This window comes from Geotrypetes seraphini, chromosome 8 (genome assembly GCF_902459505.1).
Source record: "Geotrypetes seraphini chromosome 8, aGeoSer1.1, whole genome shotgun sequence".
Classification (NCBI taxonomy): Eukaryota; Metazoa; Chordata; class Amphibia; order Gymnophiona; family Dermophiidae; genus Geotrypetes; species Geotrypetes seraphini.
Genome location: NC_047091.1, coordinates 43,388,327 through 43,410,291, shown reverse-complemented (window position 1 = coordinate 43,410,291; position 21,965 = coordinate 43,388,327). Strand labels below are relative to the sequence as shown.

At 46.1% G+C, this 21,965-nt stretch overlaps 1 protein-coding gene across 3 annotated transcripts in view; it reads left to right on the top strand.

The window, feature by feature from the left end:
• PRKD2 (protein kinase D2) overlaps nt 1-21,965 on the top strand; it is a 124,786-nt gene that overhangs the window by 67,840 nt on the left and 34,981 nt on the right. For all 3 annotated transcript variants that reach the window (XM_033955879.1, XM_033955878.1, XM_033955877.1), the window contains exons 5-10: nt 12,723-12,927; nt 18,381-18,458; nt 19,176-19,326; nt 20,686-20,803; nt 21,066-21,143; nt 21,335-21,602. In XM_033955879.1, the coding sequence (XP_033811770.1) occupies nt 12,723-12,927; nt 18,381-18,458; nt 19,176-19,326; nt 20,686-20,803; nt 21,066-21,143; nt 21,335-21,602 (898 nt within the window). The remainder of the gene's footprint in view (nt 1-12,722; nt 12,928-18,380; nt 18,459-19,175; nt 19,327-20,685; nt 20,804-21,065; nt 21,144-21,334; nt 21,603-21,965) is intronic.

Below are 21,965 nucleotides of genomic sequence, written 5' to 3'. Positions count from 1 at the left end.
GAAAGAGTTTCTGAAAGGTATTTTTCTGTAAAAGCAGGCTGAAAATACCCTATTTTTGGCCTTTTTACACAAATTAGCAACTTTACACTTAATTTGTAAACTAATGGAAAGAGCTTGGAGGTTGAAATTGTACTTTTGAAAACAACGTTGTACTGAGACATTATGCGCCAAATTTCGCATTTATTACTCAATTATTGTGGGAGCTAAGTAATGTCAAACTTTGACTTTTTTTGGAGCACTAATTTTTTCGGCCAAGTTTACTGTAATTCAGCCATTCACTCAGTGCTCGACAAAAATTATTATTGGTAGCACTGAATAGAGCTCCAAAAGTTGTGCAGGGTAGCTAAGTTTCAGTTTTTTTAGAAACATAGCTCGTGAGATATTGTCTCTCAAAGTTGTCAGAATGTCACTGTCGTACTGTATGTCATTGCAGTATGGGGTCAAACAAATGGCTATATCTCCATGAATATTCCACAGGCGAAACTAAAACTTTACCAAAGTTCGTTTGATACATGTGGGACTTTGTGCATAAAGTTTTATCAAAATCCGTGATGGTCATGCAGGGAGCCCTTGATCACTTGACATGGAATAACCCTACTTTCACCCGTTACCGGCCCTCCCATCGTATAACTGTACTTCGGGTTTCTGTTCCCTACATGCAAGACTTTACATTTCTCTACATTAAACTTCATCTGCCATCTTATCGCCCACTCTTCTTGCTTGTTTAGGTCCCTTTGTAGTTCCTCACAGTCCTCTTTAGTCCCAACTCCACTAAATAGTTTGTCGTCTGCGAATTTTATTACTTCGCACTTCGTCCCTGTTTCTAGATCATTTATAAATACATTGAACAGCAGCAGCGTGAGTACGGACCCCTGTGGAACACCACTCGTGACCCTCCTCCAGTCAGAGTAGTGGCCCTTTACTCCTACACTCATCTAAAGTATCTCACTTAGAAAGTGGTGTTTCTCATTGCCCTCACATCTGCTCGAAGCTCGAGCTGCAAGCATTTGTTGCTGATCCACCTTTCACAGTTTTCCATCATGACAAGGTGGTCCTCCATATTCGTCCTATACTCGTCCTAAATTCTTACCTAAAGTGGTTTCAGAATTTCGTCTCAATTAATCCATTGTACTTTCAGTGTTTTTTCCAAGGCCTCATTCTCATCCTGGAGAATCAGCTCTTCATACTCTGGACTGTAAACGTGCTTTGGCCTTCTATTTGGAACCCACCAAACCACACAGAACTGCTCCTCAACTTTTTGTCTCCTTCGATTCAAACAAGTTGGGACATCCAATCTCTAAGATACAAGCAGCCATCTCCAACTGGATGGCTGCTTGTATCTCTTTCTGCTATGCCCAGGCTGGATTACAACTACAGAGTCGAGTCACAGCCCACAAAGTCAGAGCAATGGCAGCTTCAGTGGCTTTCCTGGCCATTTTGGCCAGAGAGTATTACAAAATTTATTCTCCTAAGTTGCAACACTCCCACCATCCTATTCTGGTTAGCTTGGAGGTCACCCATATGTGAGAATAGGCTGCCTGCTTGTCCTGGGATAAAGCACAGTTACTTACTGTAACAGTTGTTATCCAGGGACAGCAGGCAGCTATTCTCATAACCCACCCACCTCCTCTGGTTGGCTTCTCTGCTAGCTATCTGAATTGAGGAGACTTGCCCTGTGCTGGGTGAGGAGGCACTCGCGCATGCGCGGTGCGGCTGACTCGAAACTTCTACGTTTCTACAAGCAAGTCTGCTTGCAAGGCTGTCCGCATCCCGGCTCTGTGGATGACATCACTCATACGTGAGAATAGCTTTCTGCTGTCCCTGGATAACAACTTTTACGGTAAATAACTGTGCTTAATATGAAACCTCCCTAAAAGGGGAGTGGCTTAATTGAGAAATTGGGGAGAGTGGTGGTGAGCCACACTATGTTTTTTTTTAAAGCAGATCTGCTTTCTATCAGTTTGAACTGGTTATATTCCTGAGGTCAGTTACTTGCTTATCTAGTGAGCTGTGTTGGTGAAAAGGCTAGACCATATTACTGATCATTTGTATGTCAGTTCTCATATCAACTTCATGTTTGTGCCTTATGTAGTCTTATTCTTCACAGCATAAGATCTCCTATCCATATGTCTGTGCTGCAAATTATTGTTTGTCTTGGTTTGGGACATTGGCCTTGGGTGCTTTAGCGCCTCCATTATTGAGCAAATATCTTCACTTTGTCCATGTATAGATAAATGTGATGGTTTCATCACCCTCAGTCATTGTGAACTGTTGGCTCCTGTCAAAGTTTCCTAGAGCTAATATTTGTTGGCACATGCGCAAGAAAAGCATTTAATGCTCAAGTTGCTCAAGATGTGAGGCATAGCCTATATTCACAATTTAAGTTAACAATTAAAAAAAAATAAATAAATAAAAAATCATGTGCACAGTTGCTAGGCATGTGCATTTTCTTTCTGACCCACGTGCGCGTATTCACATGCATGCCTTAGAGCAGTGTCCTGCAAACTTTCTCGAGCCGCGGCACACTAAAGGAAGTGGCTGTGGCTCAAGGTAGAGAATGACATGGTGACAAAATTCATCACCGTTCCTGTCCCCGCGGATAACCGCGGGAAATAATCCCATGTCATTTTCTAGTGTCTATTTCAACCTTGGTCCTTCTACACCAGCATTCTTCAAAGCAAAGCTTGCGGGTCAGTGGTTGTGCCCAATTATACTCTGATTCTTTCCTCTCTCCTTAAAGAATGACATGAAGATGGTTTCCTGCGGTTATCCGCGGGGACGGGAACAGTGATAAATTTTGTCACCGTGTCATTCTCTAGCTCGAGGCACAAGGAAGTATGTGAACATCACCATGATGACATCATGCGCATGATGTCCGCATGTGTGAAGGCCCTCCAGGCGGGGCCTGAAACACCAGTGGGGGGTGCCCGAAGGGAAGAGGGCCAGAGAGAAGTATAGGTGCTGGCGCCCATTGATTGCCTACAGGATGTGCCTTTTGCCAAGAGAGGCACGTCCTATAGGCAGTCAGTTGGCGCTGGTGCTTCTCCTCCTCCTCCCCAGTGTACCAGGGCACACCTTAAATCTTAGGAGTCACATTGCCTTAGAGCAGGGGTGCCCAATAGGTCGATCGCGATTGACCGGTAGCTCGCCAAGGCAAAGTGAGTCGATCATCCAGGACTCCCTTTGCCTTGGCGATCTATCGGGGCCGATCAATCTTCCTCTCCCTGACGTCAATTCTGCCGTCAGAGAGAAGTTCGGGCCAGCCAATCGCTGCCTGGCTGGGCGGAACTTCCTCTCCGACGGCAGAATTGATGTCGGGGAGAGGAAGATTGATCGGCCCGAAGCAGAGAGAGCATGGGGCGGCGTCTGCGTCGGCTTTGGTGCCTGTTATCCATTGGTGGCGTTTGGGTCCTGTTCCCCGATGGCAGCGGCAGTGGCAGTGGCTTGGGGAAGGGCAGGGAGAAAGAAAGAAAGGAGGCAGGCAGGGAGACAGAAGGAAAGAAGAGAAACAGAAAAAAAGAAAGGGGGCATGAAGAGAGAAAGAAGAAAGGTCAAGGAGAGAGGAAGAAAAAGTTGGTGGAGGGAATGAGGTGTGGAGGAGAGGAAGAATACAGGCTGAAAGAAAGATTGGATGCACAGTCAGAAGAAGAAAGTGCAACCAGAGACTCATGAAATCACCAGACAAGGTAGGAAAAATGATTTTATTTTAAATTTAGTGGTCAAAATGTGTCTGAATTTATATCTGCTGTCTATATTTTACAATATGGTCCCCTTTTACTAAACTGCAATAGTGGTTTTTAGCGCAGGGAGCCTATGAGCGTCGAGAGCAGCACTGGGCATTCAGCGCAGCTCCCTGCGCTAAAAACTGCTATTGTGGTTTAGTAAAAAGGGAAGGGGGTATATTTGTCTATTTTTGTATGGTTGTTACTGAGGTGACAGTGCATAGAGTCATCTGCTTTGACCTCTTTGAAAAAACCCCAGAATAGGAATGATAATTAACAATTCTATGCGTACAGTTTGTGTTGTGTTTTTTAAAAATTTTATTGTTGGTAGATCATTTTGACTTGGTCATTTTAAAAGTAGCTCGCGAGTCAAAAAAGTGTGGGCACCCCTGCCTTAGAGGCAACACTGGCTCCTATGACCTCTGCTGTATTTCATACAAGAATTCTTTGTATGTTTCCTGCTATTATGTGGGTATCTATTGCCTGCATTTAGGCTGTGGGTTAGACTGTCGGGGCCAGTTTGCAAGTCCAGCCCTTTGGATAACCAGCTTCTAGGTTCCTCATGCCATGTTGGTAGTTACAATTCTCACAGTGTCAGATGGGCCTTGGTGGTATTCTTATATATTCATCTAGGTTTTGCGCCACCTTCCTCAGTTTAAAGTTTTCTCAGCCTTCTACCAGGTTGAATTCAGGGGATCAGTTGACTTCCCAGAAAATCCCAGCTTCTGGGATCTAACCTTGCTTGCTGTATCATGTCTTCAGAAACAGAATGAACTGATTGTGTCACCAAAGCATTTTCCTTAAACCACATTGTAGAATTCAGTGCATAAGTTTCTTTTTGCCTCTGTTCCGTATTAGTTTGTCCAGCTGCCTGCATTGGTTTGCAGGTCCAGCTCTTGGCTGCTTGGCCATGTCATATTCTTCCTCTGGGAGCGTATGACATTGCTCTGTGGCTCCTTAGGTTGCCTGCACCCCAATCTTTCTCCATTGGTCCTTTGGGAGGATTGGCTGTGTTTTAGGTGCTGATGCCCTTCTGGGGGGTGGAGGTGGGGTTGAGCGCAGTGTCCTGTTGTGGGGGTCATGGGCAATTCCATCTCTGAATGGTGGTAGCGGCTCCATTGTGGGTTGGGAGGATGCTGATCCCTAGCTTAGTTGTGGAACATTCTACTGTATATCTGTAATTTCATCTTTGGAGTTAAGTAGCACCCCATTTCGGCCTGTATGTCGCTCTGTTGTCTCTCGGACTTGGCTGTCCCTCTAGGAGTGGAACACAACTTTCTCTTTGTTTCTTTCAGGTATCTCCATTATTGGTGTTGAGTGAACGTTCACCTGGGGCTTGGTCATAGCTCCATTTCTGGAAGTCGGGCACTCCTTCATGGTCTTATCTCAGATTGTGGCACTCTTTCCCCCTGATTCTTGAGTGTAGGTTAATCTCTGGATATAGAGCACCATCTTTAGCTCTTGAGCTTCATTGAGTGTAGAGCACATTGGCATCCTTGGAGTGGAGTGGTTCTCCATTTCTGGGTGAAGAGTAGTCACATTGATGTCTTTACCTAGTAGTACCGCATGGCTCTATCTGTAGATGTAGAACACAACTTCACTTGGCTGTTAGTAAAGCTCCAATTCTAGATATAGAGTACAACCCCAACTGGTTATTCTGCATGGACTCACCTCCAGATGTATGGAACAGCTCCTCCTGGCTGTTCAGTGTGGATCCTTCTCTAGGGGTGGAACACGGCTCTAATTGGCTGTTCAGAATGGTTCCCGCTTTATGTTGGGCACATCTGCCTGTTTGGAATGGCTCCATTATCCGTAGAGCATGGCTCCACCTACCTATTCAGTATGGCTCCATCTATGAATGTAGAAGCGTCTCTAGCTGCCTGCGCGACTCTGCTCCATCTCTGGATGTAGAGAAAGACTCCATCAGTTGATCATGTGTGGCTTAGAGAATGACACGGTGGCTGTTATCCACGGACAGCTGCTGGTAAACCGCTAAACAGTGGGGGGTGGGGAAGTGCTCACTGCGGGCACAAGGACAAGGTCATCCACCACGACAAGGCCATCCACCGCCCCGTGGAGTGGTGAATGGCCTTGTCCCCACAGATAATGGAGGGAATGCACGCGGCCCCTTCCCTCATTACCGGACGAATCTATCTCCCTCCCTCCCCCCTTACCTTCGCGGCGCATTAGTAAAGTAACTTGCTGAAACTGGCCGAGCCTGCAGTCACGTGTGTTTGTGGGTGGAAGCTTCCCCTCTGACGCAACTTCCAGCCTACAAACGCACGCAACTGCAGTCAGGCTCGGCCGGCTTCAGTAAGTTACTTTACTAATGCACCGTGAAGGTAAGGTGGAAAGAGGGAGATTCTCGGGCCACATGAGGGGTGCTGAAGGGCAGTGAGGTGGTGAGAGGGAAGAGTGGTGGTGGGGAGAAGGCACTGAAGGGAAGACAGAGTGGACAGAAGATGCTGGAAGGGAAGAAGATGGGTGCCAGACCAATTGGGGGTGTGTGTGAAGGGAGAGGCACAGTAACAGAGAAAATGGAAGACGCAGAGAGAAGATAGACAGTGGATGGAAGGAATTGAATGAGAAAATGAGGAAAGCAGAAACCAGACAACAAAGGTAGAAAAAAATTTCTATTTATTTATTTAATTTATTTATTTTATTGCTTTAGGATAAAGTAGTATATTAGTTGTGTTTATAAAAATTTATAAACAAAGCCCTGCCAGCTGAACATCTTTCTCTAGTTCAGCAGCCGGAACTTTGATTTATAAGGAAGGAATAAGCTAAATATTGCAGTATTGAGGCTTGTATGGATGCTGCGGGGATAGTAGTTGTAGGGACAGTGGTTGCGGGGATGGGGACGGGGCGGGGACAGTTGTCGCGGGGATGGGGCAGTGACGGGGACAAATTTTTTCCCTGTGTCATTCTTTAGTGTGGCTCAATCATTGAGCACAGCTTAGTCGCTGGCTGTCAAGCTCAGCCCTGTATTGAACTGCTATGCACTACCCCATCTCTCAGGTGCACATTCTTCACTGGCTACCAAACGAAATACCTTCCTTAGCTTTTGAGTGAGTATCCCTGGTGCAACTCAACCCTAAGGGGTGCGTGCGCCATCTTCCCTGGTGTCTGCCTAGGCTTTGCACATTGTTCATCCTTTGAATCATGGCATGCACTCTTTGTCTCCTCTGGGTTCTCTGGCAGTTCAGGTTCAGTTCATTTGACACTGAACTTTGGCAGGCTTGCATTGAGAGGAACAGATCTTACTCTTTGGAGTTTGGTGTGCAGTTTCTGGTCATTCATTCGATAGGGCAGATGGTTCCATTTGGGGTAGAGCTCCTTCAGCTGGGCAATCCTTGTGTTGTTTCTTGGAGTTATCCTTCAATTCCTTGGGGGATGATGGACCACTTGACTTTGTATCTCCTTTCTACGTTCTGTTTACTGTCCCGCCCTACTGAGGACTGCTTTGCTACTTCCACTTGTCTCTGGATTCATCTGGTGCTGATGACAAGGAAGGAAAAATTTTGTCTTGCCTGATAATTTTCTTTCCTTTAGTCACTGCAGATGAATCCAGAGTCCTGCCCTTTTTTGTTTCTTTTTTTTTGTTTATAATCTCCTTTTGCTCCTTTGGAATTGGTCCTTCGGGTTGACTTGATTGGACTGATTGTTGGCTAGCCGAGCTTTGAAAAGTGAGTTCTCATCTGACTTGCTTTTCATGTTTGTCCTGCTGCTTTGTTATAAGGCAGGGGTCTCAAAGTCCCTCCTTGAGGGCTGCAATCCAGTTGGGTTTTCAGGATTTCCCCAATGAATATGTATTGAAAGCAGTGCATGCAAATAGATCTCATGCATATTCATTGGGGAAATCCTGAAAATCCAACTGGATTGCGGCCCTTGAGGAGGGACTTTGACACCCCTGCAAGTCTAGCCACTAAAAATTGTTGCAACTGTATTGGGTCCCAAAACACAAATTCAGTGTCTTGTAATTTAATTAGGCACTTACAAGGAAATTTTAAGTAGAAGGATGCCTCCACAGCCATCACTCTAATTTTAAGCTTCAGTAGTTCTTTTCTCCTTAATTATGTGGCTCTGGAGACATCTGGAAAAATCCTTACCAAATCTCCACAAAATTTTGTTAATCTATTTTTAAAATACAATTTCATTAATAACATCTTACCTGTCTCACTCATGTATGTTATCACCAGGGTGGAATGAGTCTGGATCAAATCTTGACTGTCCTCTAGGAAATTTCTCAAATTAATTTCAGTTGATATCAGTTGGTCCACTCCCTGATTAGATTCTTTTTCTGAGAAATATAATAGAAACTACTAATAGGAAAATTCTCCATACTGGGCAATACCAGTATTTCCTGAAAAAAATTTTTCAACAATATCTCAGGTGATAACAAATAGGTCACTGGGAAATTGACCAAATGGAGATTTTTAGACCTATATGAATTTTCCATTATTTCTAGTTTCAAATGTATTGCGCAAGAATCTTCAACTGCAGAGGTAGAGACGCTCTGCAAAATAGCAGTTTGAGATTCCAAAATATTTAACCTCTTATCTAAGGAACCCAAATTTGTGTCTACATTTTCTAGTTTATGGATAACTGTTTGTGAAGAGTCTACTGTCTAACTGTTGACTGTAAGAGCCCCTCCACTCCAGTTATTACCAACCATAAATCTACCTCTGATATGGATTGTTCCTCCGTTGCACTAAGAAATTCAAGTGGTTTAGGAATTGAAGTATATATTAATTTAGTGGACTCAACAGAGGTGCCCTCCTGCTCAGATGTATTAGTGAGACTAATTTTGGTCCCACTTCCACTCGCTTTCGGTGGAGGGGGAGGAGTTAATTCGAGGGGACTTGGTGAAGCACCAGAGATAGAAAAATCTATATTAAGAGCTACTCCCGGGGTATTATCAACTAACTTCAAATGTTTATGCATCGGACCTATAGTTGCTGGTGTTGAACTTTTTGGTTGAACTTTTCTTTTTCCCATGTTTAATCTTAACTCTCTATAAGTCAAACCATATTCACAGAGTATATCCTTCCTCCGAGCTCCTCTGCTCCTCGTGGCTCCCAAGGGGCTTGACATGCCCCTTATGGCATGCCCTGCGGCTGCGTGCCAAAGCTGCAGCATTCTTTTTAAGTTGGAAGAGATGGTCCCGATAACATCAGCGGTCCGTCTCTCCTAGTACCTACAAAGTTCCGGCACCAGTTCCAGCAGGAAACAGTTAGTATCAGTAAACTGGCCCACCTCAGGAACTCCGGGGCTCAAAACAGATCCCTCTTGCCAACCCACGAGTAAGTAATGCTCCACAGTTGCCCATTGATTTTATGGTATATAGAACAGACAGTGCCAGGCCTGATTTTTTAATCTCTTAATACCTTGAGTCATGAGTTTGGTTTTCCCAAGCATGGTACAAGGGCGTTCATACTACTTCATAGGAAAGAAGAGAGTTTTAAAAAGAATTGTTGTATTTTCAATATAGTCCTCTGATAGCTCCATACACTAAATTCACTTTTCCTGTAATAACATTAACCCCTTTGAAAAGAATTCTTCTATTTGACCTTCAAACCAGGACATCACAGCTTTCTTGATGTCTTCATCACTTCAAAACCGCTGTCTACGGAGAGATTTCTACAAAACTCAGAACAGGAAATAATCTGAGGGAGTCTGGTCAGGACTGCAGAGTGGATGGTTCAGCTGCTGAAACCCACATTCTCGGATGGCAGCATGCGATTGTTATGACATGCACTGGTACATTGTCATGAAGAAGTAGCATGCCTGCTGTGAGTTTTCCTCATCTTTTCTCATTGATTGACTCCTGTAAAGCGATCATTGTGTTGGCGTAGCTTTCCCCAGTTTTCTTGTGTGGCATAAATTCCAGAAGCAAAAGTCCATCATGTTAGAAGACAGTTGCCATGATTTTGGCTTCAGATTTTTTTGTCTTGAACTTTTTTGGGGTAGGGGATGACTTAGGCTTCCACTGTATTTTGAACTTGATATCTCTGTGATGGCCCCAAGTCTGATCTCCAGTCACCAAACTATGAAAAAAATTCACTTGTTTTTCAAGGAGCATCTCCAGTTTCTCCTCACAGCACTGGAGCCTCATTGGCCTTCTGACATGGTGTCAGCATTCTTAGAACTCATCTTGCACTAACTTTGGACATGCCCAACTTTTCATGAATTATTTTCCAAACTGTACTTGCCGAGATTCTCGTTTCTTCAGCTTTCCTGGAAACCTTAATTCGTCTGCCTGACAAAATGAAATCCTGACTTTCTTGCACATTTCTGTGGAAGTTGCTTCCACAGACCATCCAGTAAGAGGGTCATCTTCAACGGACTCTCTACCCCACTTACTGCTTGCTCCAAAATTTTACTTTGTATGATGATGGGGCAGACTCATCATAAACTGCAGTCATGCATTTATGGATCTCCTTTGGCTTTTTTCCTTCTTTTGTGATAAATGTTATCACTGAATAGTGCTCCAAATCTAGCACAAATACTCTACTGACATCCTGTCTCTTGGAATATTAGACTTGCACTGAGCCGCAGCTGTTCATGAGTATTCTTGATACATGTACTGACTTGTTTCAACACACTTGCTACTTTGTCATACTCAGGTAGATAAATTATTAAATACCCCTCGTATAACATACCATATTTTTTGATCCATAAGACGCACTTTTTCCAACCCCAAGAAGGGGGTGGAAAAGGGGGTGCGTCTTATGGAGCGAAGGTGACACCTCCTGGTACCTTTTTAAAAAAACTGCTGGCCCATCCTTTTAAAGCATGCCTGCCGGCTGGCCCTTCCTTTTAAAACACTCCTGCCCCACAGTACCTTTTTAAGCGTCCCTTAAGCCTGGTGATCCAGTGGTGTATGGGCCGGCAGAAGCATGCTCTCTGTGTTGCTGCCTGGGCCCACCCCACTTTCAGAATGACTGCGTCAGTTCTCGCAGGACTCGTGGGATTGGAAGCAAAGCCTGACCTCAAGGTGAAAGCAAAAAAGCTGGGTCTTTAAGTACCGTTCTGCAAATAAGCAAACATAGCAGCGCAAATGGGGAATATTGGTTACAATCAGTGCTCCCTCTAAGGATTGGCTAGGTATGTGCAAATTTTTTCACATGTGAGCAACGTTCTAAAAATTTTTTTCGTTTGAGCAACAAGTTCTAAAAAGCAACAATTTTCCAGATTTGCAAGTATTTTTGTGAGGGACCGTGTAAAATCTGTGAGCAATGCTCCTAGAATATATGAGCGATTTATTCATGCTCAGCTTAGAGGGAACATAGATTGCAATTGATGATGCAACCATGGATAGGCGAAATCGTGACCGTATGAATCGTGAACGTGTGAATAACGAGAACAGACTGTAAAGGGAAGATCTGTAAATGCTGCTCAACTTGATTTTTTTTCTGGCATTTTAACAAATTTATTTTGTTACCTAGAAATAGCAAATTTTGATTTTTGGGAGTACATGGTAAGGGGGATTTTTGTCAGTATATTGGAAGGGCTTATGTTATGGCAGCCTGGGTAAAAATAGGAGGTCTCTCTCAGGTGCTCATAGGTGGCAGTCTTCTAGGTTGCTGTCTTTAAAGTGCCTCAGGTTATTAGGGCAGAGACTGGGCTGCTGCTGGTCATGACATTACAGTTTTCTCCTCCAATACTGCCTCTTGCTAGCTGCTGTAAGGGATTAGTAGGAATCCTCATTTTCAGTTTTTATGGTGGCTTATTTTTGCCAGGAATTTATCATTTGGGGGGGGGGGGCTGGTTTTCAAGAACAAAAAAAGGGAGAGATAAGTGGGAAAACATGACTCATCATTTTTTTCTACATAAATATCGGCGTTTATTTTGGTGGACAGAGATTTCCTTTTAAATCGATTGTTTATTATACAGTTTACTAAAACCATGATCAAACAATACTGCCACTGAATGGCTGCATCTTTTTGGGGAGGGAGAGGCGGTGGGGAATTAGATGACTCAAGCCTTTAACATCTGTTGAAAGTGGTATCTTTCTGATTCTTGCACATAGCACACCCATTATTCACAGCACCACTGTTGCTCACTTGCACCACTCCCTTTAGTGAGCACCTCCTTCCCCTTGTCCTATCATCCACAAAATGGAGGATAGAATGGTGGTTTAAGAACCAGAGAATCCCAGGTTCAAATCTGCTGCAGCTCATTGTGACCTATTGACAAATTAATTCTCCTTCCATTACCTCAGGTACAACTTGTGAACCCTCCTGGGCATCAAAATAACCCGTGCACCTGAGTGTTAACTCATATTTAGCTTGGCTTGGGAAAAAGTGAGTAATGAAATCTGTACTCCAGATACTTTGCTTGCTCTTGCCCTTTTTCCAAGCAGCTGCTTATTTTATTACCTTCTATCCACAGCTCCCATTGCTCACCCTTATCCCTTAGTCACTTGGAGCCACTTGGAGTACTGTACAGCTCCAATTGTCTAAAATAGTGTATCGCAAACTGTGTGTCGTGACACATTGGTGAGGATGAGTCATCCATGCTGACTGACTGCTTACAGGACATGCCTCTCACAGCGAGAGGCATGTCCTGTAGGAAGTCAGCCGGTATGGATGACCCCTCCTCCTGGCCAGCATCTCTCCTCCTCTCCCTGCATCTCCCGGATCCCTCCACCGAAGTGGGTTGTGCACTCCAGGTGCCTTCCGGCCGGGTCACTGAATTTAATGTGCTGCTGGCCAGAAAGTTTGCGAGACACTGGTCTAATCTATACATGTTGAGATGAGCAGTCTGCATATAACCCCCCCTTCCAAAAAAAATGCTGTACGCCCTCTGTCATAGAGGCAAGAGTCTATACTGGGACAGAGGTGGTGGCCACCTTCTCAAGTCTTAATAGGCAAGCTCTGTAGGTGATAAAATTAAAGTGAAAATTAAATTAAAGGGATAGTGATGATACTTGCAGATTGGTGCTTCCTGCTTACCATGACCCTGTCTCATGCAACTACCCTCTATTGCTTCCTATAGAGCCGCAGTTTGACAGAAAGCTTATCCCGAGAGCGTCGCACGAATTCTACCTACATTGGACGTCCCATTGAACTGGACAAGTTGCTGATGTCAAAGGTCAAGGTGCCTCACACCTTTGTCATCCACTCATATACCCGACCCACCGTCTGCCAGTACTGCAAGAAACTGCTGAAGGGTCTCTTCCGCCAGGGTCTCCAGTGTAAAGGTTAGAGGGCAGTACGAGAGACAATTGATGGGTTAAAATAGGGTTGGGCACCCATGGTCCTTAAGGGCCACAGCCCAGTTGGGTTTTCAAGATTCTTCAATGGATTTTCATGTACTTTCTCCACTATATGCAAATAGATCTCATGCATATTTATTGTGCAAATCTTGAAAACCTGACCAGGTCATGGCCCTCAAGGACTAAGGCTACCCACCCCTAGGTTAGATAGGGGGCTAAAAGACCCATAATAAATTTAGAGAAGATGAGTCTGCAGAGTTAATGCTGAGAGGCAAGACAAGGGTCATGATAGTTCTGAATGGGCAAAAGTCATAGAGTATGGCTAGACTAGGAACTGTAACATATTCCTGTTTGCTAATGAATCTAGTGACTGTTTAATATTACTTTTGGAAAGTAACTTACCCAACACTGGTTACTCATTATTTTAAATATAGTTAGATTGTGAGCCTATCGGGACAGATAGGGAAAATAAGAGTACCTGATTACTATTCAATATAAACCATTTAGGATATAAATAAATATCCTACCCTGTTTCCCCGAATATATGACACTGTCTTATATTTTTAAAAACTCCAAAATATGCACAAGGTCTTATTTTCAGGGGGATGTCTTATTTTTCCATGAAGAAGAATACAGTTCACATTTATTGCTGAAAAAAGACATTTATTACCTGTATATGGTACAGGTCATCACAAACCAGAAAAGCTGTATCACAAACCAGGAAAAACTGTATCGCAAACCAGAAAAACATTTAAGGCCCTGATTCTCCAAAAGTGCGTCCCGATTTTAGGCAGCTGTAGACGTCCTACAGCTGTCTAATCAGCCAATCGGGATGCACGTTTAAAAAAAAAAAATGCTCCCCAGGCAGGCCGCCCGGGAGAGGCGTCCTATACTAAACGCCGATTCTGTAACCGGCGTCTTTAGAGAATCGGGTTAAATTAGACGCGGCCGCTATACTTATGGCAGCAAGGGATCTCCCTGCTGCAATATGTATAGCGGCCGCGGTTGTTGCGGCCGCCTGTCCCATCACCGACAGGAGAATGCCTAACTCCTCCTGTCGGAACCCCGAGCCCCCTCCCCCCCAAACTCGTAATCGCCGACAGGAGGATGCCCAACTCCTCCTGTCGGAACCCCGGACCCCCCTCCCCCCCAAACTTGTAATCGCCGACAGGAGGATGCCCAACTCCTCCTGTCGGAACCCCGGAACCCCCTCCCCCCCCAAACTTGTAATCGCCGACAGGAGGATGCCCAACTCCTCCTGTCGGAACCCCGGAACCCCCTCCCCCCCCAAACTTGTAATCGCCGACAGGAGGATGCCCAACTCCTCCTGTCGGAACCCCGGAACCCCCTCCCCCCCAAACTCGTAATCGCCGACAGGAGGATGCCCAACTCCTCCTGTCTGAACCCCGGAACCCCCTCCCCCCCAAACTCGTAATCACCAACAGGAGGATGCCCAACTCCTCCTGCCGGAAAGCCCAACGACCCCCCGCCCCAACTAATCTCCCTACCCCAATTAACCTTTCAATGTTGGTCAGCTGGACGGGTCTTGCTGCCGTCCAGCCGACGGGTCTGCCTCGTGGAAATGAGACGGCACGCCCCTTCCCGGCCCATCCCCGCTAAATCTAAGGGCTGATTGGCCCAGGCTGTAGAAGCCTGGACCAATCAGGCCTTAGGCATAGCGGGTCCGCCCATCCCCACTAATCCTAAGGCCTGATTGGCCAAGGTGCCTAGCCTGGGCCAATCAGGCCTTAGATTTAGCGGGGATGGGCCGGGAAGGGACGTGCCGTCTCATTTCCACGAGGCAGACCCGTCGGCTGGACGGCAGCAAGACCCGTCCAGCTGACCAACATTGAAAGGTTAGTTGGGGGAGGGAGATTAGTTGGGGCGGGGGGTCGTTGGGCTTTCCGGCAGGAGGAGTTGGGCATCCTCCTGTCGGCGATTACGAGTTTGGGGGGGAGGGGGTTCCGGGGTTCCGACAGGAGGAGTTGGGCATCCTCCTGTCGGCGATTACGAGTTTGGGGGGGGAGGGGGTTCCGGGGTTCCGACAGGAGGAGTTGGGCATTCTCCTGTCGGTGATGGGACAGGCGGCCGCAACAACCGCGGCCGCTATACATATTGCAGCAGGGAGATCCCTTGCTGCCATAAGTATAGCGGCCGCGTCTAATTTAACCCGATTCTCTAAAGACGCTGGTTACAGAATCGGCGTTTAGTATAGGACGCCTCTCCCGGGCGGCCTGCCTGTGGAGTGTTTTTTTTAAAAAAAACGTGCATCCCGATTGGCTGATTAGACAGCTGTAGGACGTCTACAGCTGCCTAAAATCGGGACGCACTTTTGGAGAATCAGGGCCTCGGTGTACAGAGGCTGTTCCTGGGGCTTGTTTTCCTGGACAGCGGAAGCAGGAAGTTGTGTGACCACGCATACGGTACTGTACCAGTACTCTGGATCGCCAAGACATGCTTGCCAAATAGTGCCTTATTTTCGCGGGGGGGGGGGCCTTATATTTCCCAGGTGGGGAAAAAAAGGGGGGTGTCTTACTAAAGGAGGAGGTCCTATAATGGGGGAAACACGGTACCAGTGATATGCCTTCAGTAATATATTACTGGTACTATTAGAACATAATGTAAGAGTTTCCCTATTGGAACAGACTGAAGGTCCATCAAGCCCAGTATCCTGTTTCCAGCAGTGGCCATCCCAGGTCACAAGTATATGGCAAGATCCAAAGGAGTATTCCCTCAGGTTATTCCTGTTTTTATCCCCTTTCACCTTCATCCTAGGTCCCCTCATTCCAGAGCTTCCTTTCAGTTGAAAGAAACTAGATTCCTCTGCATTTGTGCCGCAGAGATAGTTAAACACCTCTATTTAAACACATCCTGTTTAGATTATAAGCTCTTTCGAGTAGGGACTGTTTCTTCTTCTTTGTGACTCTGTGCAGCACTTCATGTGTCTGGTAGCGCTATAGAAATAATTACCATATTTTCACGCATATAACGCGTGCGTTATACACGATTTTTACAAACCGTGCATAGCCTTGCGCGTTATATGCGTGAGCGCGTTATCCCCTTTTTTTTTTTTTTTTTTTACATAGTTCTCCCCCCCCCGACGTCCGATTCACCCCGCAGGACCGCTCGCACCCCCACCCCGAAGGACCGATCGTGCTCGAACACGCACCCGCATCCCCACCCTGAAGGACCGCTCGCACCCCCACAGCCTCCCCACCCCACCCCCATCATGTAGAAGCTGCCTACCGTCGTCCTGCTGCTTCCTCTGCCGGCGGTCCTGCTCCTTCTGTAAGCCCTGCGTCGACGCTGCTTCCTCTTCTGGCGGTCCCGCCCTTTCTCTGATATCAGAGAAAGGGCGGAACCGCCGGAAGAGGAAGCAGCGTCGACGCAGGGCTAAAAGAAGGGGCAGGACCGCCGGCAGAGGAAGCAGCAGGACGACGGTAGGCAGCTTCTACATGATGGGTGGGGGAGGCTGAGGGGGTGCGAGCGGTCCTTCGGGGTGGGGGTGCGAGCGGTCCTGCGGGGGGGGGGCATCAGGCTATCAGGGTGGGGACAGGACTTCAAGGGGGAGAGGAGAGTCGGGGCGAGCTAAAGGAGAGTCGGGCTGGCCAGAGGAGAGTTGGGGCGGGCTAAAGGAGAGTCGGGCAGCGATGGGAGAGTCGGGGCGGCATGCGTGGTATATAAAAATTTATTTACATAAATTACAGTTTCCCGCGCGCTATACCCGTGTGCGTGTTTTACACAGGTGCGCGGTATATGAGTGAAAATACGGTAATAGTAGTAGTAGTAATATTGTATCTTCTCTCTCCATCTGTCTTCCAAATTACAGGCAGTCCCCGGGTTAAGAACAAGTTCTATTTTTTAAACTGTTCTTAAGTTGAGTTTGTATGTAACTCAGATCCTGTACAGTACAGTCAATAATAGCACTAAAGAACATTAAAGAAACAGTCTTCAAAATAAAGTACTGTAGTTTAAATAGAAAGAAAAGATAAGTTTACAGTTACTTTTGCTCTTTATCCATTCCAGTTACCTCTCCACCACCACATCCAACATTTCTCCCTCTAATCTCTCTTCCCCATGCATCTGTACATCAATCCTCTTCACCATCATGTCCAATATTTCTCTCTCCCTCCCTATTCCCAACAATTCTTTATTCATTTCCCCATGTGCACCATCTCTTTCCCTCTCATGCCCAAAAATTCTCCCTTTCTGTTCCCCCACCTCAGCATCTGTTTCTCTCACTTCCTCCATTTTTCCATCCTATGTCCCAAGTTCATGCTCCCCTCCCTCCCTCTTTTCTTCTCACTCAGACACCAATGCCCAGCAATTCTTCCTTTCTATTCCCCCACCTCAGCATCTCTTTCCTTCCTCACTCCCTCCATTCTTCTTTTCTATGTCCCAAGTTCATGCTCCCTTCCTCTTTCCTTCCCTCCTTTGTCTGAAGTTTGTGCTCCTTCCTTTCCTTCTGTGTCCCAACGTGACCCTGTTTCTTCTTCCTGTGCCAACGCACTCCTTCTTCCTCCCTTCCTTTAAAACACGACCCTCTTTCTCCCTTCGGTGCCCCAATGTTCTCCTTGTTGTCTTTCCCTCCGTTCAGCATCCCAAATTCATGCCTCTTGCAGGTGTTTATCTTCTCTGGCCAGCTCTCGCCTCCCAGCCGCACTTTGCAAAGCCGCAGCTGCTGGTTCCTGTACGCAGTTTGTGGCTGACCCGGAAATCTTCCTTCATGTCAGAGGGAAGGCTTCCGGGTCAGCCGCAAACTGTGGCTTTGCAAAGTGCGACTAAAAGGAGAGAGCTGGCCAGAGGAGGTAAACACCTGCGAGAGGCACAAATTTGGGATGCTGAATGGAGGGAAAGACAACGATGGGCGCATTGAGACACTGAAGGGAGGAGGAGGGTTGCTTTTTGACAGGAAGGAAGGAAGAAGGGGCGTATTAGCACAGGAAGGGAGAGGCAGGACCCAAGTTTGTAAGTACGAGTTTGATGTAAGTAGGGTGTTCTTAAACCGGGGACTGCCTGTATATACAATATATTGAGATCTATTTCTTTTCATTTTTTCCTTCAATTTCCTTTCCTTTGACATTGGCATTCTTTTCTCACAGATTTAGATTTATTGTCTGTCATTCACTGCTTTATCTCCTTGGCAAAAACAGTATATTAAATTATAATAAACCATAAGATATTACTTAGTATTACTTGCTTAACACTGGATTGGACAAGGGGTGGGTCAAGTAGGGGAGAAAAGTAAAAGGGTAAATGGGAACACCAAATTGAGGTACATCTGACAGTCAAGCTTAGTATACAGAAAGTCCGGGCTGTGCTATACCCGAAGTTCAAAGAATACAGAGAGAAGATTTGCTGGAAGGGTGAAGGGTCTTGCTAAAGCTGAGGTTTTGCATTCACTGGCCTTTTTTCACCTTTCCTCTTCCTCATTACAGATTGCAAATTCAACTGTCACAAGCGTTGTGCCACCCGAGTCCCTAATGACTGCTTGGGGGAGACTGTTTTCAATGGTGGTGAGTGTAAGGAGAGAGAGGAGGAATCTTAACAATGTGCTGGAGGTTTAGGGAGGATTCCTCTATACTTGGAGGCCAAATTATTGCCCTAGTTTGTATCTTTGTGTGCTGGGAAACTGAATTCTGGTACTAATGGGGAAATAGCCTAGCCTAGTGAGTGTGTATCTTCCTGTGCTGGGAGGGTGAATTCTGGCATTAATGTGCTAAGGAGTGTATACACCATGTTCAGGAGTTTAATCCAGATAGAATTAACCCTTGGCCTGGGCCATAGGCAAGTAAACATGTTGGGCCCCTAAGCGTAATATAAATATATTTTAAAGCTCCTATAAACAGTGCCTCATATAATTATGAGTACAGAAGAGGAAATACTGCATTCCAACTTCTCCTGCTGACTGGAACAGAGTGCACTGGTGATGTGGATCTCTATGGGCAATGATGGTTCTGGGACTCCCCTCAACAATATTCTTTCTGCCAGCAGCTGACTTACTAGGGGGAAAATGTGCCATCAAATTACACACATGGGAGGGTCCCTCTTAAATGTTTGGGCCCTTAGCATATTTCTAGTTTACATTGTGCCCTGGTTTCTTTCTGTGAGCAGCTCCTTAGGCAACCTGTCGCTGAAAGGAAGGTTTCTATCCATAGAAACAAGCAGTAGTACATATTGTGTCTTATTTGTAACAAGATCTTTGCTCCCCCTCTCCCTAACTTCTCTGTCAGATGTCCCAATGGAGGACTGCAGTGACTATGGGGATGCAGACAAGAATTCTCTCATGGACGACTCCGATGATTCTGGAATAATCCCTGGGTCTCATGCTGAGAATGAGATCTGTGGTGACGAGGCAGACGATGGTGGCAGCAAATCTCAGAGGTAGCAGTGGGGTTTTTGTAACAAGTTGAAACTTTCTAGGAAGGTCTTGATCCTCCATAAAAGTTTTGGGGGGTTTGTGATGTGGTGTTCTGAAGGAATTGTGATTTTTTGGGGGGACTGGTTCTGAAACTTTTTTTTAAGCAACGTATATACTCTAATATAAGTTGAGAGACCCCATTTTTCCCCCCAAAAAGGAGGAAAAATTGTTGACTCGAATATAAGTTGGGTGGCTTAATATTCAAGTGTCCTGCCCTTCCAGGTTCTGCACCCAGCCCCCTTCCTTCCCTGCCCTGCACTCAGTCCCATTCCCTACCAGGCTGTGAACCAAGCCCCCCTCCCTGCCAGGCTCTGAACACTGTCCCACCTTCCTTCCCTGTACCCTCTTCCCTCTAAAAAGAGCCAACCTCATCAGTGTTGTCACAATGGCTTGATTATCCCGTACTCCCCTCTGCCCTCTAACTCAACCAGCAGATTAACCCTTCTCCTTAACTTAAACCACCCTAGTGGAAGGCCAAACAGGAGGGATTCCTCCCGTCTCCTGCCCCGGCCGACACTAATAATTACCAGCCTCTCTTGCGTACCTGTTTCCTGGTGGTCCAGCGTGTATCCCGCGCTGAAATCCTCCTGAAAGTTGTAAATGTAGTAGCCAGCGGCGCACCCAGGCCGGCACGCAGCAGCAAGCTTTTCGTGCTGCCGGCCGGCCCTGCACCGCTCCTTGAAAGGCTGCCGTGAGAACCGCAAATCCCGTATCCACCGCTGGCTACTATTTTTACAATCTTTGGGAGGATTTTAGCGCAGGATACACGCTGGACCACCATGGAACAGGTATGCGAGGGAGGGTGGTAATTATTAGTGTCGGCCAGGGCAGGAGATGGGAGGGATCCCTCCTGTCCCAGCCTAAGGCAGGCCTGCAGGAAGTCCGGGAAGGATTCGGGTGGTCACTGGGGGATGACCAGAATATAAACTGGGACCCCCGTTTTTGGTCCAATTTTTTGGCCCAAAAATTCCGGTTTATATTCGAATATATACGGTAGTTTGTTTTTAGACAACACTGAATGTATTTAACCCTGATTTCCCCCTTACTTTCCGGCTCACTCAAACTACTGTATTTGAAAATAAAAAATGTTAATGATCTTTTTAAACATTTTTCATTTAATTTTTATCCTGCATCAAATTGAAAACAAAATGTGGGGAGGGGGGGAACCAAACCAAACCAAACCAACTCAAACCACTTCTCCCCTTATAAGAATATGAATTGATACAAAAATGTTTTTCTGCTATCTTTCCTGGGTGAGATGAGGGTAAATCTGTGGCTCTGGTTTAAGCTATACCTGACTTGATGTGATCCATGTCCTTTAGCACCGTAGGCTACATTCCACTGATGCGGGTTGTCCAATCTGTCCGGCACACTGCACGCAAATCCAGCACAACGCTGAAGGAAGGCTGGCTGGTACACTACAGCAACAAGGACACACTGGTGAGCAGGAGATGAGGGCTGGTGGGTGGGAGACCTTGAGCGGCATTACAGAAAAGGGGGGTGCAGGTCACTTACAGAGAGAGGGAGGAGTACCTTAGTGGACCTAAAACCTGTACTCGAATTTGTAAACTCACCTTGAGCTTCATTTTGGAAAGGTGAGTGATAAAATGTAAAAGTTCAAATCATTAGTATTTCCAGATAGGTTTTCATGTAAATAAAATACCTCAAAAGTTATCCCTTTTTTGTTTTTCTTTGTGCGCAGAGAAAACGTCATTATTGGAGGCTGGATTGTAAATGCATCACCCTCTTCCAGAGCAACACCACAAACCGCTACTACAAGGTATCGGGTGCCTGGGGTCCATCCACTTCTTTCTCATTCTCTGCTGGTGCAAGTGTTCCATCTCTCTGTCTCATTCCATGTTACTACAAAGTGCAGGGTGCAGGTATCCATCTGTCTCATTTCACCTCTTACTGCAGAGTGCTCAGCATAGTCTTTATCTAATTTGCCCTCACTACCTTTTTCTGGGGCAGGAAATTCCCCTCTCCGAGATTCTGGCAGTGGAGCTGGCGCAGAACTTCACACTGGTGCCACCTGGGACCAACCCTCATTGCTTTGAGATGTTCACTGCTAACACGACTTATTTCCTGGGAGAGAACCCCCCACAACCCATTCACACCGGTGCCCACAACAGCGGCATTGGACTAGAGGTGGCCAAGTCCTGGGAGAATGCCATTCGCCAAGCACTAATGCCAGTCATACTGCAGGATGCCCCCAGTGCCATGGGGCACACACCTCACAGTAAGTGCAACATAAAGAGGATAGGAGCTTTCTTTGCAATAAAAAAGGGTTAAAGCCGATTTGAACAAAACAAACTTCCTGATGGGAACCCAGCCTCAGCTGCTTCTATTTCTGGTTTATCCCCCTTACAGATATATACCACTTGTATTAGCCAGATAAGAACATAAGAATAGCCTTACTGGGTCAGACCAATGGTTCATCAAGCCCAGTAGCCCGTTCTCACAGTGGCCAATCCAGGTCACTAGTACCTGGTCTAAACCCAAGGTGTAGCAATATTCCATGCTTCCAATACAGGGCAAGCAGTGGCTTCCCCCTTGTCTTTCTCAATAACAGACTATGGACTTTCCCTCCAGGCCAACTCAG